Source organism: Anarrhichthys ocellatus, unplaced genomic scaffold (assembly GCF_004355925.1).
Source record: "Anarrhichthys ocellatus isolate YVR2014 unplaced genomic scaffold, GSC_Weel_1.0 scaffold93, whole genome shotgun sequence".
Taxonomy (NCBI): Eukaryota; Metazoa; Chordata; class Actinopteri; order Perciformes; family Anarhichadidae; genus Anarrhichthys; species Anarrhichthys ocellatus.
In genome coordinates, this window is record NW_022280123.1 from 460271 (window position 1) to 474611 (window position 14341).

Here is a 14341-nt window from a genome sequence, read left to right on the forward strand (position 1 = left end):
CACACACACACACACACACACACACACACACACACACACACACACACCTGATCTTTGGGCCAGGAGTGGGCATAGGGGAGCATCCAGGAAGTCGTGACAGCACTACGTTGTTGGGCGCGAATCTTCAACGAGCTGATCACTGGGATGCGGTTATTATCACCTGTAGGTAGAGAAAAGAAACTGGTGACAGAGAACTGAAACAAAGCTGAGAATTTCCAGCCGCAGACCCAAAAAACAGCGAGGAGAGGTTTCACTGTGTGGCATCTAAAGTCCTGTGAGACGTACCTGAAACGCATGACTCACAAATGTACAGTGTAAAGTATTGCACGGTACCGTTTATCGTTTGAAAGCGCGCCAGGAACATAGAGAAATAGATGAACAAAGTGTAGATGAGAATAGTTCCTGCACATTATTACACAAGCTGTCCCAGTTGCATCCTTTAAAATTGCACTCGTCTAACTCGATGGCCGCCCAAAGATGACTGAAAACTTGGAGGGACTTTGCTGCATGGCGTAGATGTAACGCGACACCATTAAAATCGGCACATTCTTAAGAGTTCGAGGCGCTATAACGCTACGTATCATTCTCCCTTTCACAAACCCATTCATACACTGATGTGTGTGTGTGTGTGTTTGCCCTTCAGGACAAACCATTCACACGCAGCCTACGGAGCCTGTAGGCACCGCCTTCAGGAGCAACGATGGACTGGGTGATCGAACCACTAATCTTCACGGAGCAGCATCACTCTGTAGCTCCCCTAAGCTCTATAAATCATTTTAGCGTCTTTTAGCTAATTTGTTGGGGTTATCACGGCAACCACTTAAATATCAGCAGCTGCAGCAGGCAGCCTTTTTATAGTCGAAAAGCTCTGATAAACCTACCATACAGCACACTGAAAAAGTTAGCAACTAGCCGGTGAACATAGTGGAGCAATTAGCAGCGTAAGACCAAAACACGTTTATGACACACACGCGTTTTGTTCGGCAAGATAGTCTTCACAAATGAACAAAAACAAACTACACCACGGTCGCATGAGCACGGCGTGATCACATCCTGTAGTCTCATTTAGCCCCTTGTTAAATTTGTGCCAATTTTGAAGGCGTTCCTGAGATACCGTGTCCACTAGGACGGGACAGACGGACAGACAACCCATAAACAAAATGCCTCCACGGCCACCGATGCAGAGGCATAAAAACTAACCATTTCTGAGTGCTCATTATGCTCTCATCATTTCATTCTGGACTTTTCCAAGGAAGGCAGGGAGCGTTTTGTCATCTTTTACAAAACATGAAGCGCGTTAGACCCGGTACATAGGCACGCAAAATGCCTCCATAATACCGGCTCCATCTCTTACCAGAGGTAATCACACGGATGGTCTTGGCCACGCCTGCCCACGGCGGTCCCAGAGCAATGAAAGCTTTGATGTATCTGTCTTTCCAGGCCTGTGGCTGCTGGTTGAGGAAGTACAAGGTGTACAAGTTGCCCATGCTGTGAGCGATGAGCACCACGGGCCCGCCAGCCTTCTCCGCCATCTCTTCAATCATCTGCTGCAGTGCCAGGAAGTACTCCTTATTCTCATCTGATAGAGGACGAGAGAGCAACAGAGAAAATGGGTCAACAATATTCCCCCTCTGGTCCTGCTGTGGAATTCCCTGTAATTCCATTACTCGATTGGAAAGCTTCCAAGACTCAACGTTTAATTCCTTCCTGGTTTTGAGATAGAAGGCTGTAACAGGAGCGGACTAGTTGAAACATGTGTCTGATAGAGAATATTTCAACAACTTTCCCTGGTTATGCATCCCTATTTCAATTCCCAGAACACGCCTTTCAAAATAAAAGCGATGGAACTCTGTGTGTTTCCAGCCATAAAAGCATTAAATGGCTTTAGATATTCATTAGCCCGATCCCAATCTCCACACTCACGGACTGACAGACTTTGAAGCGCGCTCCCATAAAGTCCGTGAGGGTTTAAGGCTGTCCCACTGTCAAGTCATCGACCCTTTAAATGCTTAATTAGAAACAGAAATGCAGCCGTTTCTGCGTGTCCCATGTTGTAAACGTTCCAGTACTTTGTACTCTTACTTCTGTCCGGATGAAAGGAACAGCTACACGAACGTAGTAGTGACATCATCTTACCAGACTTGTGAAAACCGTAAGAACGAAAAGGTTTATTTTAGGGATGCACAGGCAAGGGCTCGTCATTTATGGGTGAGGACGACGGCTCAGGGGTGAACGCGAGTGTGTGTGTGTGTGTGTGTGTGCGCGCAGTTGCTTACTGGGGGCTTTCCTCCAATCATAGGGAGCTCCTCTGACGTCATCGTTTCTGGTGTAGCCCCACTCGACCAGCTCCTGCACTACAGTGAAGAAATACATGCCTGGGAGACACACACAAACACAAGAGAAGAACGACACATAAGCGGTATCCGATTCCTGTTTGTCTATCTTTGTGAGGACCCATTTAGTCCTGGAGATAGTGAGGACAGCTTGCTCTCACTCCTCTAAAGAGCTGTTTGGTTTTGGGGGGGCTTTTTAACTCACCCACACTGCGTTTGCTGGGGTCCAGATACTCCAACGTAAAGGTCTGTCCGAACCCCGGGACACGGATTTCCACACCGGACGGGGACGAGGTGGTGTGTGTGGTCCTGTTGTAGATCAGCCTGCGCACACACGCACACGCACACACACACAAATTGTCACAAGGAGAATTTGATCAGTGTCAGTTCTGCATCCGAGGTGAACCACACAGACGTCATATATTTTACTACGTGGCAACAGGACCACTTCCCATTTGAAATCACCATCGTCTCACCACCTTGTTAGTTACAACTTCCCTAACTCTAAAACTCAAATGCAGATGTGAGCGCAGATGTCTGGGTTTGCCAAGCAGAAGTGAACATTTGCAGGAAAATACTTTCAAACTACAAGGAAATCTAGATTTTATTTTACCAAAGCTATTATTAATGGTTGATGGATATGTGCTCTAACTGGATCTTGGCTATTTTTAAAAGATAGTGAAGATATTAATTCCTTCCCTTATGTACCAGAAAGTTCAACTCAAACTGACTCGGTCGGTCACACCTGTGCCGTGCCCATTTAGCCTGGCGCTCCTCCAGTAAACGTGAACAAACCTGTAGCATGACTCGTGTCATCATTCCAGTAGTCTAGCTTAAGTAGTAGTGGTCTAGGTAACGAGTATATTTTCTTTATTTGGGTGCAGGAGAGTTGAAGGGGGAGGGCGGCGGGAGGAGAAATTACTTCCAGAGCCTGCAATTTGCGTTGAACACATTTGCGGAGTCATAACTCAAGTCAAATCGCACCTGTGTGTTTTATTTCCAGTGACCATTTCAAATGTACCTCCATAAATTCACTTCCATAAATTTACTTCCCACACATTAGAAGTGCAAACTACAGAATCACATCACACTTTTCAGTTCCCGCCAGTATCCACATTATCCAGTGACTCCAAGGCAATGTTCAACCTGTTTACAACCCCACATATTATTGGAACTGCAATTTCAAAACTTAAGAGCATGATTATCCTCCAAATAAAAAAATACAAATAAATCAAGAATAATGATGACAGGAGTTACAAAATCCATTAACACATGACGGACCCATTTAGTAATGGTCTGGCATGACTGGTAAATTATGGTGGCTAATGTTGGCTAACTTTAGAATGATAATTTCTGCGTAACTGACACTACTGAGGGAATTTGCCGACTCAATGCATTGTCTTTACTTCTTCATTGTCTTTACCATTGTCCTGTAAATGTCCTGCATGGACATGGTGGCCACTGTTTGGCTGAATTTACATAAGCTAGCATTACGTTAGCATAAGTTTACATAAGCTAGCTTTAACTTACATAAGCTAGCTTTATGCCCACAGTTGCAAAAGTGCCCTTTATTAACAATTAGCTGATTCATGAGACTTTATAAGATTAACCTGATAAACAACTAAAACGTAGGAAATGTACTTCCATCGTGAGTGCTCTATACACTTGGAATGAAACAACTGATTTTAAATTGGAGGCAGTTTTATAAATCTTAGGTAAATGATTTAAAATCAGATAGAAAACTGAACTTTGCTGAATCTAATCTCTGGTTTTGTACTACCTTAAGTTAAGAGTTCCTTTTCTGATCTCTAAATTAACTATTGTGCATCTGCATGACAAAATGTGTTGTTTGTGGCCACGATGCCATGCGAGCCAGTCACATGAGTGGCCATCACATGATCGGCCAGTTATACGAGTCATCTCATCATGTTGCCTTTGCTACACAATATTAGCATTAGTCAGGATAACTTGATCCAAGATTAACAAATCAATTCTCTTGCTGCAGTTTAAGAAGTTCAGAGTTCTAGAGATGAGAACTAACGGAGTCATTTCATCTGGACGATACATGCTAGCCTGGATAAGTAAAAAACCACAAGAGCAATAATTATTGCAAAATGTCTCTCCTCAATCATCTAATTTCTGAACATCACAGGATTTTTGTTGCAGTAAAGGACTAACAAAGCATGCAACGACGTGATAAGCTGAATGGCTGAAACAGGCTTACTCAAGGTCTGAGCTCTACGTATGTTTCAGTTAATTGCTGATGGAGATGTTAAAGGGATGCTATCTCCCCCTATATTTCCATCCATACCTCACTGATACATGGTTCAAAAGTCAGTATTTCCAATGTAGGTTCGATAACTGTTCACACAAAGCCAACCAGATCATCGACCCGATCATCCCAACTCCCTTATCCTGTACAGACAACACCTCCAGGAATTTGCACTTTTGGATTTTGCACCGCAGCTTGTTTGTTTTTTACAAAAATCAAGCGCCCCCCCCCCACAAAAAAATGTAATTTAAAAAAACAGCAAGGGCGAGATATCTTAACCTATTTAATCGCCATTGCCTCTAAATAATAGTTAATCTCTTCACACAAATTCACACAGCAATAACATTTGAAAAAAAGCATCATAAACCCATGTCATAATTTATCATTATTAACATAATACCTGATGTTGTCCACCCAACAGTCTATGGCTATGGGGACCAGCAGCTCTACATTGAGCCACAGAGTGAAGAAGGAGTCGGTCTTCTTATAGCAGATGTAATGGACCACACTGGGTTTGTCCAGCTTCGCCTCCAACTGGTTGCCCAGATCCCCCGGAACTGCAACATTTGCAACATTAACAATGAGAAGCACGTCGGCAATGTGTCCAAAATGACATACTGTTAATGCAGATACCTATATACCATAGTGGCAGGAGCACATTTAGCACACGCAAGCCATTGCACTTTCTTATCCAATGTTGTTGTATTTGCTTTTCTCAGAAACACACACGGACACACACACACACTGGCAGAACACTGGCAAGAGTTCACTGTAGGTCAAGCAGCTGTACACGGACTCCTATCAGAGGATGTGTTTGTAACTCGGCCAAACACGGATAACAATCCCCTGAACCCAAGACCCTTTAATATAAGTATGAAGAAGAAAAAGGAATTGCGGCTTCATAAACTGTTAATAGGTATTATGTCATAGCTCATAACCTGGATTGTGAATTGAAATTCATATAAAAGTTTACAAAACTTTGTTTTTAGGATTAAACAGTCTAGAAAAGATAAGGCTCGCAGAATCAGTATTCTCTTTTAAAATCACTTCTTAAAACACATTTTACAGACTGGCTTTTATGTGATGTCTTCGTTTGATTTTTATTTGTTGATTTTACAAAATTGTATTTATTTCTTAGTTGTTTTTTTAAATCGTATCGACTGTCTCACTGAGCTTTCTGTTATTGTTATTATTGTCTGTCAAAGCACTTTATAAACTCTGTTTTTAAAAAGGTGCTATTTAAATAAATTTAAAGTTATTATTATTATTATTATAGAAAAGTCTAGACCGAGACCTTGTCAGTGTTATGGGAGCTTGGCTGTAATAGAGAGTCATCTTCTGTTGCCAATAGTCATATGATCAGAGTCGTTACACTGCTCTGGCTGTAAATTTAAAAAAAAAAAACAAAAAAAAAAAAAAAAGATACCGTAACACGAACATACACACACACACGTTCAAACACATGTTTACTAATCTCGCCAATACATGTCAACACTGGTGAGGTAATAAGGGCATTTTCTTTCGGAAAATCATCGATATCGGAGTTCCTTTTTCCTGACGATGCGCTGCCAAACTCCGTTGACAAACACAGCATATTTAAATGCCTTCATTGAAAGCGACATTAAATCATCAACAAACGATGAACAAATACATTTTCTTTATCGATTGGAGCTTGTTTTCGATACGGCACAAACACATTACTTAAATTCGTTATTTTCTTCAAATAATATTCGACACAGTACCTGATGCTTCCACTCTCTGCGACCAATGGCTGCGTGTTTTGGTGGAAGAAGACGATAGGACCGTCGGGCCAAACATTTAGAAAAGTTGAAATATAAACTACGTATTCACAAACAGGATGAATATTTTGTAGCCGAATTGCCAAAACACTAGCCTAATTTTAAAAGGTGTCGAGATTCACTTTGAGCTCTCTACGCCGTATGCGACATGCAAAGAGATCTTAAATGCGTTACATTCTGGAGGGAGTTTGGCCTAACTTGAATATCGTCCACCGTAGCTAGCTGTTGATGTGCGGCAATTATTTAGCAGTAGACAGCAGACTACGAACACTGAAGAGAAGAAAACACTTACTGAGAACCACGGGGGGTCTCGTGGGCTGACGAGACTTGTCCCCGAGACATTTGTCCTGCGGTCTCCCGCTGCTCCGAGTCGAAAACAACAACAACAACAACAACAACAACAACAAGCCGACCCGGAGCAGCGAAGAGAGGGCGGTTACGCGTGGCCAAGCCACCATGGCTCCAGATGTCTCATGGCAGAGACATGGTCTCCTCCTCGGTGTTGTGTGAAGGTCTGCCGGAGTCTTTATGGTTTCCCTCTGGATCGGATCTGCCACAATCTAACCGCTGCTGAGGATGATCAGGTGAATAAAAAGGGGATGATCACGAGGTCCAGATTACGGAACGATCCACCCGGCGAACGCAACTTCCGCAATCAAGTCAAAAGTCATCGACCGCAGATGTAGTCGGGCGGCCGCAGAGCGAGATCGAAGTTTGACACACAGTGCTGGATTCGAACGCTACCGCTGATCAGTTCACACGCGTGGCTTTTGTGAAATCAGATGCTTTATTATAAGTGGAAACATTCAAATACATTTGGCATTCACAGAAGAGTATGCATTCATATATAAACTGCTGTATATTAGTCTTATATTTTGTTCAAAAATATTTCATACAGATAAAAATATATAAATCCTAATAGAAATATTACAGATACATCCTATACAGTAAAAAAGGGCTACTGGTGAGGTCCCTATAACCCTTTCATTACAGTCACGCTCTAACTACCCATGGAATATGATAAATATGTGTTATTAGGTGAGTGGGCACTTTGGAAATAATAATGATCATCCATCCATCAAAAGTAAACAGCAGGATTGTGTATTTTTGAGAAGATGTACCGTGTAACACTATCTGAAGTTGCCTGAATGGACTGCGAGAAAAATATAACATTAAATGAACCATCAGTAAAAAAACAAAATATTTGTAATTATCGTGCTTGGATATTAAAATAAACAAATCAGGGTCAAACCCACACTGGAAGCCATCAGCAGTTGAGGTTAGATCCGTTGCTGGCCCAGATTGGTTTAGAACACTTACTTAACGCTAATAAATGGTGGACGTATGTGGAATGTGTTTTTTCACATAACTTTCAAAAGTCAGCTATGTAAAGAATCCAGCTCTCCCATGTGTTTTTTTTTAAATCTTATAACTCTTAGATGCTGTTGCCTTCTATTTAGTTCTAAATCGGACGTCAATCTCGTTGGGCGTCTCTGATTTGCCCTCCATGATATGCTGGATTTGGTTGAGCACCTGTTCATTGAACACTATGTCCAGGTGGGCCAACCCTCGGTACTTTGTGACATGGACGGGCTTCTCCTGCTGACCCTCCCAAAGCTTGCAGAGGCCCATGCTGAAGCTGTCCACCGTGTTGTCCCCGTCGGCGTAAACAAAGTCCACCGGGTCCACGTTGGGAAACTCCTCGTCGTAAATGTATGTCACCGGAGTTGGAAGCCCCACGCCATACATGCACCACACCTCGACACCAGGTGGGTGGAGATCACTGGTCAGGTTCTTGGTGTCCTCCCACATGTGCCTGGAACCAACAAGAGGATGATGGGGGTTGTGAAATGGAGTGGAACAAGAACCAACACTTTAAAGCAATTATAACCAATGTTTTCATGTTAATAGCGAGTCACATGGCTACTTGTGAAAGGGTTGGTTCGTAGTGGTGGACTCTGCAGCTCCCCTCAGCTCCTCTATGAGTACTCCACTGATTTATCACCGCAATCTTAAAACACTGCTGGACCATCAGATTTTGACATTTTTAAACCTGTAGTCCTCCGCCCCTACCAACTGACTCCAGTGACATCGCTTGAGGCAACCTGTCAGATTTCACACAGCCCCCTCTGGAGCCTAAAAAAAAATCTGTTATTGCAGGTTTAAAGCCGCTACTTTATATGTCAGATATAAATTGTTGCTCTAAATTCTACACATGGGGGAGGGGCTTTAAAGGTCACACATCATGCTCATTTCCAGGTTCGTACTTGTATTTAGCATCTCTACTTGAAGATGTTTCCATGCTTTAATGTTCAAAAAGCCACTTTGTTTTCCTCATGCTGTCTGCCTGAATATACCTGTATTCACTCCCTGTCTGAAACGATCCGTTTTTAGCGCCTGTCTCTTTAAGCCGTATCACTTTCTACAATATGGGGCTTTGAATAGTTTCTATCATTGCCAGTTATTCCTCTCAATAACGTGTGTATGCAACCTCAGTGAAACACTGCCGTGTCCTGTATATTGTCTTTCATGAAGGCGGAACATGTAATGTAGAACCTCCATACTTATCTGCTCCCAAAGTTGTCAATTACATAACTGACTAGGTTCTCATGCGTCTTAAGTGGCACAACTGATCATACTGCTATGATTTAGTCACCTTTAAATCATTAAAAATTTCCAAAGCAGTTGGATTGTCAGGAATATAGTGCATCTAAAATGGAGGTGGGTGATTGATGGGAAGGCTGTGTTACAACATAGCTGTTAGGTTACCAGCCGTCCTCATAGTTGATGTCCGTGAAGAGGCGCTGGTAGTCCCGGTTAGTGTAGTTGAAGGTCGGTGTGGAGATGAACACGTGGTCCTTTGGCCAGACTGTGTCAAATGGCAGCATCCAGGGATTAGTCGTTGTCATCCTCTGCTCCTCGCGGATCTTGATGTTGGAAATCATCGGGATGCCGTCGTTTTCTCCTGCAATGTCCAGGAAAAAATATAGGTGGGCTTAATTAATCACAGTTGCAGGTGCAAATTTGAGAACGTACATTTTGTTGGTTGTTTCAAAGTTGACCCTGCCCTGAGAGGTACTAATGTAGATAACAAAAAATACAAAACGTTAGCAGCCTCTTCTATTGTACTGTATTCTATCGTAAGTACGTTGCCCGTACCTGACACCAGGACTCTAAGTGGTTTAACAGCACCCCCCCATGGAGCCGCCAGGGAAATGAAGCCCCTGATGTACTTGTCCTTCCAGGCCTGAGGCTGGTGGTTGAGGAAGTAGAGGACGTAGTGGGAGCCCATGCTGTGTCCCAGCAGGTAGACGGGCTTCTGGTACTGCTCGTACATCTCCTCAACCAGGTCCTGTAGCTTTGTGAAATACTCCACATTCTCATCTGTGGGGGGAGGGTGACAGGAGGGTCGCAGGAACGTCCATAAGTGCATGCATATGTGTGCGTAATTAACATACATTATCATCCTATCAGTATGACATATTACTACCTTATAGACTTGTTATTGTGTGGCTAACATGCTAGCATTTGTAACACATTTTGTGTCCTGTTTTTTCTGGCCCCCTGAATGTATTCTCATTCTCCTTTTTGCTCTGTTTTGGTCTCCACCAACTCCTGAGGGAAAAACATATTTTACTACTAAATGTTTGACTTTCTTCACCAGCTGTCTGCCAACTATCAAATCAAAACAATGAGCAAACACGTTTTCTTTTAATAGTTGAGTCGGGTTGCTAATTATCTGTGGGTTTGGCAGGCACAATGTTAGCGAATAGCTGGTAATCACATGGAGCATAAAGACTCATACATTTTCCTCAGGAGTCGCTGGTGGCCTAAAGAGAGTGAACATAACACTTATGTCAAATATCCGGAGGCCAAACGCGATTCCAAATGAATGCTAATGTCGCTTTGCCTTTGCGCCATGACGACTTGACATTTGGCGATAATACAGTATGTCAATGTTGTGTTCAGAGCTTGTTCCGTTGCCCCCAAGTGGCCAGAAAAATGGATGCAGCTTTTATGAAAACTATATGATCACTGGAGCTTTAAATCAGTTTTTGAATAAAATGGGCCTTTATGAGTCACATGCATATTTGTTTATTTTTCATTCTGTTGTTTAACCCATGAATATCATCGGGAAAGGGAGCCCAAATAGCAACTACGCAGGACGTTATTCCTTCAAAATGACAAGCTGAGTCAACACACGCTAGATATACTGTGCAAATCTCTTACTAAGTGAGTGTGCATGTGAGGGTGCATGTGTGGTTTTGCGACTTACTAGGAGCTAATCTCCAATCATACGGAGCTCCTCGGACTGTCTCATTTCGGGTGTAGCCCACGTTAACCAAATGTTGCACCATAGTGTAAAAATAACCTGCAAAAAAAACAAGCAGCAGACTTAGGCAATAATTCCAGCTGAATCAGCAGCTGAGCTCCAAAGTGCATGTAAGATATTCAAAGAAATCCAGTATAGGAATTAAGCACAGCGCCTATACGGCGTGTTGGACAAATTCCTATTTTGCTTTAATGAAATATTTTATCATTTCTGCATTATTCAACAAATAAATGTATGGACAGATGACAGAATCCACCTGCACAGATGCATTTTTCTTTTTCTCACCAGCCAGTTTATTGGAGTCAAGAAACTCAATGGGATATGTCTGCCCGAATCCTGGCACCCGCACCTGCACCCCCGGTGAGTTGGATGATTGCCGAGTCGTCCTGTTGTAAACAAGTCTGTGGCACGCAAACGGACATTCATGTCAGTCCAGTTGGGCGAAAACATTTGCGAATGTGACTCTAATGAAATCTGAAAAATAACTCAAATATTGTGCTTCCCCCAGTATAATTGTCCCGGCTGGTCAAGCTGGAGTTTCATTCTTTTTCAGACATTATCGTAGTCACATTAGGGAATGTTTGGTACTGACTACTTAGACCCAGACAAGAAGAGGTATAGAGACAATGCTTAGAGGTGGTACATAATTCAGACATTAAAGGACAGTCAGCGTTACCTAATGTTATCAATCCAGCAGTCTAAACCTATTGGCATGAACATGTTGAGGTCAATCCACAGGGGGAACCAGTGCTTGGTTTTCTTGTAGCACAACCAGCTGACCAGTGTGGGCTTGTCTATCTTAGCTTCCAGACGGTTCCCCAAGTTCCCAGGCACTGGACGCACACAAACACACAAACACACACACACATCAATGAATCACACTTGGGAGGTAAGCACTGAAAGGTCACGGTAGGTTATTGGTGAGAGTCGCAACTCCCTGAATGGGTCACAAGGTACATGAGGTGTCGCAAGACGTTTAACGGAATGGGAGGAAGTAGAAGACATTGGACCTCATGCCACAATATTCTCGTATTCATATTTTAATCTATCTCGTAAATTGTGTTAGTATCAAACAGAGAATTCAAAATATTTGTGAAATAATGGAGAATTATTCCTCCTCAGGCCACTATCAAGTATTCAAATGAAACAAATATAGCTTTTAGAGGGAGGAAAATCTCTCTTTGGTAGACATAAGCAAGCTGTGACGAGGGTCGCCAGCTGAAAAGGTTGGTAAATTCAGCAATTTTGATTATAAAATTGCTTGAAATGATTGGAATCATACAGAAATTACATTTAGCACAGATCTGGAGAGAAATATACATTTTTGTTTGACCTTGTACTGTATAAGAGGGAAACCGATGAGAAGGACTGAGGTTGAAACTCAACTTTGGTTCCCAAAAGGTCTTTGGGATGGCTACGCAAGTAGGAAATGTATGCACAATCCTATCTTTTGTCCCTTCATAACACTCTGAATCGGAAGATTCCGGCCAATATTCACCACTTTGATTTTGCACAATATCTTGCAAAATGTATGACATTGCAGTGGCTCTAAAAAATAAATAAGTACAGTGCGTGGTGAAATGTTTACTTTGACGAAACAGCAGGTTTTCTCTGACTGTGTTTCGTCAGATATTTGCAGAAGATTCCTCAACTTTACAATATGTGCAAACCCTAGCATGGGAGTTCCTCCGCAGTAGACTGCGTGGATCCCAGATGTGGACGATGACCTTGTGACTGCAAACAGAGTCATAAGAAGTGGGAAGAGAAACTGTCCTGTGGTGCAATGTTCAAATAAACAACATAACCGGATTCCTAGTAACACAACACCTACTCTCTCGGATGACAAATCTGTTTATTTTTTACTAATATTATACTTTACGCATAGAATCAATGTCAAACACACTGAGTTAAATGACGACTGCAATGGAAAGTGCACAAGCCTTTTTATAACACCTAGTACATGTGTGTAAAAGGTGAAGAATGATTGTCACAATCAAGTTGCTATAATGCATTCTTTTACTGTCTTTTGATTTCACTGACGCAGTGCTGTACTTACTGTATATTAGTTTGTACATTGAGATTTTTTTCACACACTTGTACAGTTAAGTGTACCACCTTCTTCATGTTTTATTTATTTATTACAGTCCCAGTTACACTATGGCAATATCTATCCATATACCAGAAGCAGACACTATCTTTCCAGGAAGGTGAGCGGCTCAACGTGGTTGCTTCAGCCATGTTATTTAGCTTGAAAAAAAGTAATTTACCCAGAATTCATAGCTAATTCGACCTTGTTAGTTAAATCTGAAGTTTGATCGAAGCCACAGTCAAGGTCTTTCTTTGATCAACAGGAATAGGTTTATAAACATGTACTGTTAACTACAGTAACAGTACAATGCACTCGGCAGCTTTCCCTCTTTCTTCCTTTGGAGAAGCCTTGCTCATATCAGTCAAGGGTTTTAGCATCATCATATCAAAGTTATACGGAGACCCTCCCCCAGATCGTACCAAAGATGTGGGGTGTCACTCTTTGGGTATTTGTCAAGCTACATTTTAAACTAATGTGGCATCTTGTGCCTTTTTAAGCATTGACGTATAACAAACACTTTGGACACATATGAGAATATTGAGAATACCATTTAAATTATTTTTTTGAATCTCAAATTGTATTGTGAGAAATAATTAAAGTCCGATTTCTAATTTTAGTGTCAGAACCCTGACTTTATTCTTAGATATATATATATATATGTTTAAATAAAGGTCAAATCATGAGTCTAGGTTGTGACATACATCGTTATATGACGTGTCTTGACCAGAAATTGGTAAAAGGCCAAATTCATGTTCTCTCTACAAGGCCAGAGAGAGTAAAACGTCTACGGATGAAGTGTAAGGGGGGGGGGCGGGCGGCGGTGAAGAACAGGGTCAAATGTACATAGTGCAGTGTGCACAACCCCACAGATAGCATGGACATCAATATACACAGACACAGATGCGCTCCCTACTGTGCCATGCACTTATCTATATGCTGGAACACACATCAATCATTTCATTAACAACAAAAAAGCACAGTAACAAATAACCCAAGTACAGAACCAAAAAGAAGAAGGTATTTAAACGTTAAAGCCCTGTCAGCATGGTATTGCACTTAAGTGGTGCGCATGCCCAAATCGATTTTCAATTATATTGGCATAAACCAGTTGCCAGCATGGAGCGTTCAGGAACCCCTCCGTTGCCTGATCTGCCCAGTGGGTCCTTAAAGACAGCTTTTAAAGTTTGTGAATATGCAATGAAATAGCCGCACAGATGACGTAGCTTAATCCATAACACTACCTACACGCTTACCGATAATGAGCGGAGGAGTGCTGTTGCTTGGTAATCTGGATTTGGCGTTTGGCGGGAAGACCACGTTGACGATCCAGAATCCCGAGGAGTGGTGGAGCCCCAGCAGACAGACGACCAGCAGCACCGAGCAGACGCGTCCTGCGGGTCCCATGTTTCTTTCTAACTGCTGCAGCGCCGGGACAGTGCTTTGCCTTGGTGTGTGTGTGTGTGTGTGTGTGTGGGTGGGGGGGGGGGGGGGGGGGGGGGGGGGGGGGGGGGGGGG

General features: G+C 42.5%; 2 protein-coding genes across 2 annotated transcripts in view; both read right to left on the bottom strand.

The window, feature by feature from the left end:
* Positions 1 to 7063, bottom strand: part of pla2g15 (phospholipase A2, group XV) — a 9656-nt gene extending 2593 nt beyond the window's left edge. Inside the window, exons 1-6 of the mRNA XM_031875684.1 lie at positions 6697 to 7063; positions 5006 to 5162; positions 2539 to 2657; positions 2277 to 2375; positions 1355 to 1579; positions 48 to 160 (exon numbers count right to left, since the gene is read on the bottom strand). Of these exons, the coding sequence (XP_031731544.1) occupies positions 48 to 160; positions 1355 to 1579; positions 2277 to 2375; positions 2539 to 2657; positions 5006 to 5162; positions 6697 to 6862 (879 nt within the window). The 5' untranslated portion in view covers positions 6863 to 7063. The remainder of the gene's footprint in view (positions 1 to 47; positions 161 to 1354; positions 1580 to 2276; positions 2376 to 2538; positions 2658 to 5005; positions 5163 to 6696) is intronic.
* Positions 7064 to 7206: 143 nt separating this feature from the next.
* On the bottom strand, positions 7207 to 14237 carry lcat (lecithin-cholesterol acyltransferase). Its single transcript, XM_031875639.1, has 7 exons — positions 14080 to 14237; positions 11414 to 11570; positions 11023 to 11138; positions 10681 to 10776; positions 9564 to 9788; positions 9174 to 9369; positions 7207 to 8220 (listed from the first exon to the last, which is right to left on the bottom strand). Exons 1-7 carry the CDS (start codon positions 14228 to 14230, stop codon positions 7857 to 7859), a joined length of 1305 nt encoding a protein of 434 aa, XP_031731499.1. The 5' UTR covers positions 14231 to 14237; the 3' UTR covers positions 7207 to 7856.
* Between the last annotated feature and the right edge of the window lie 104 nt (positions 14238 to 14341).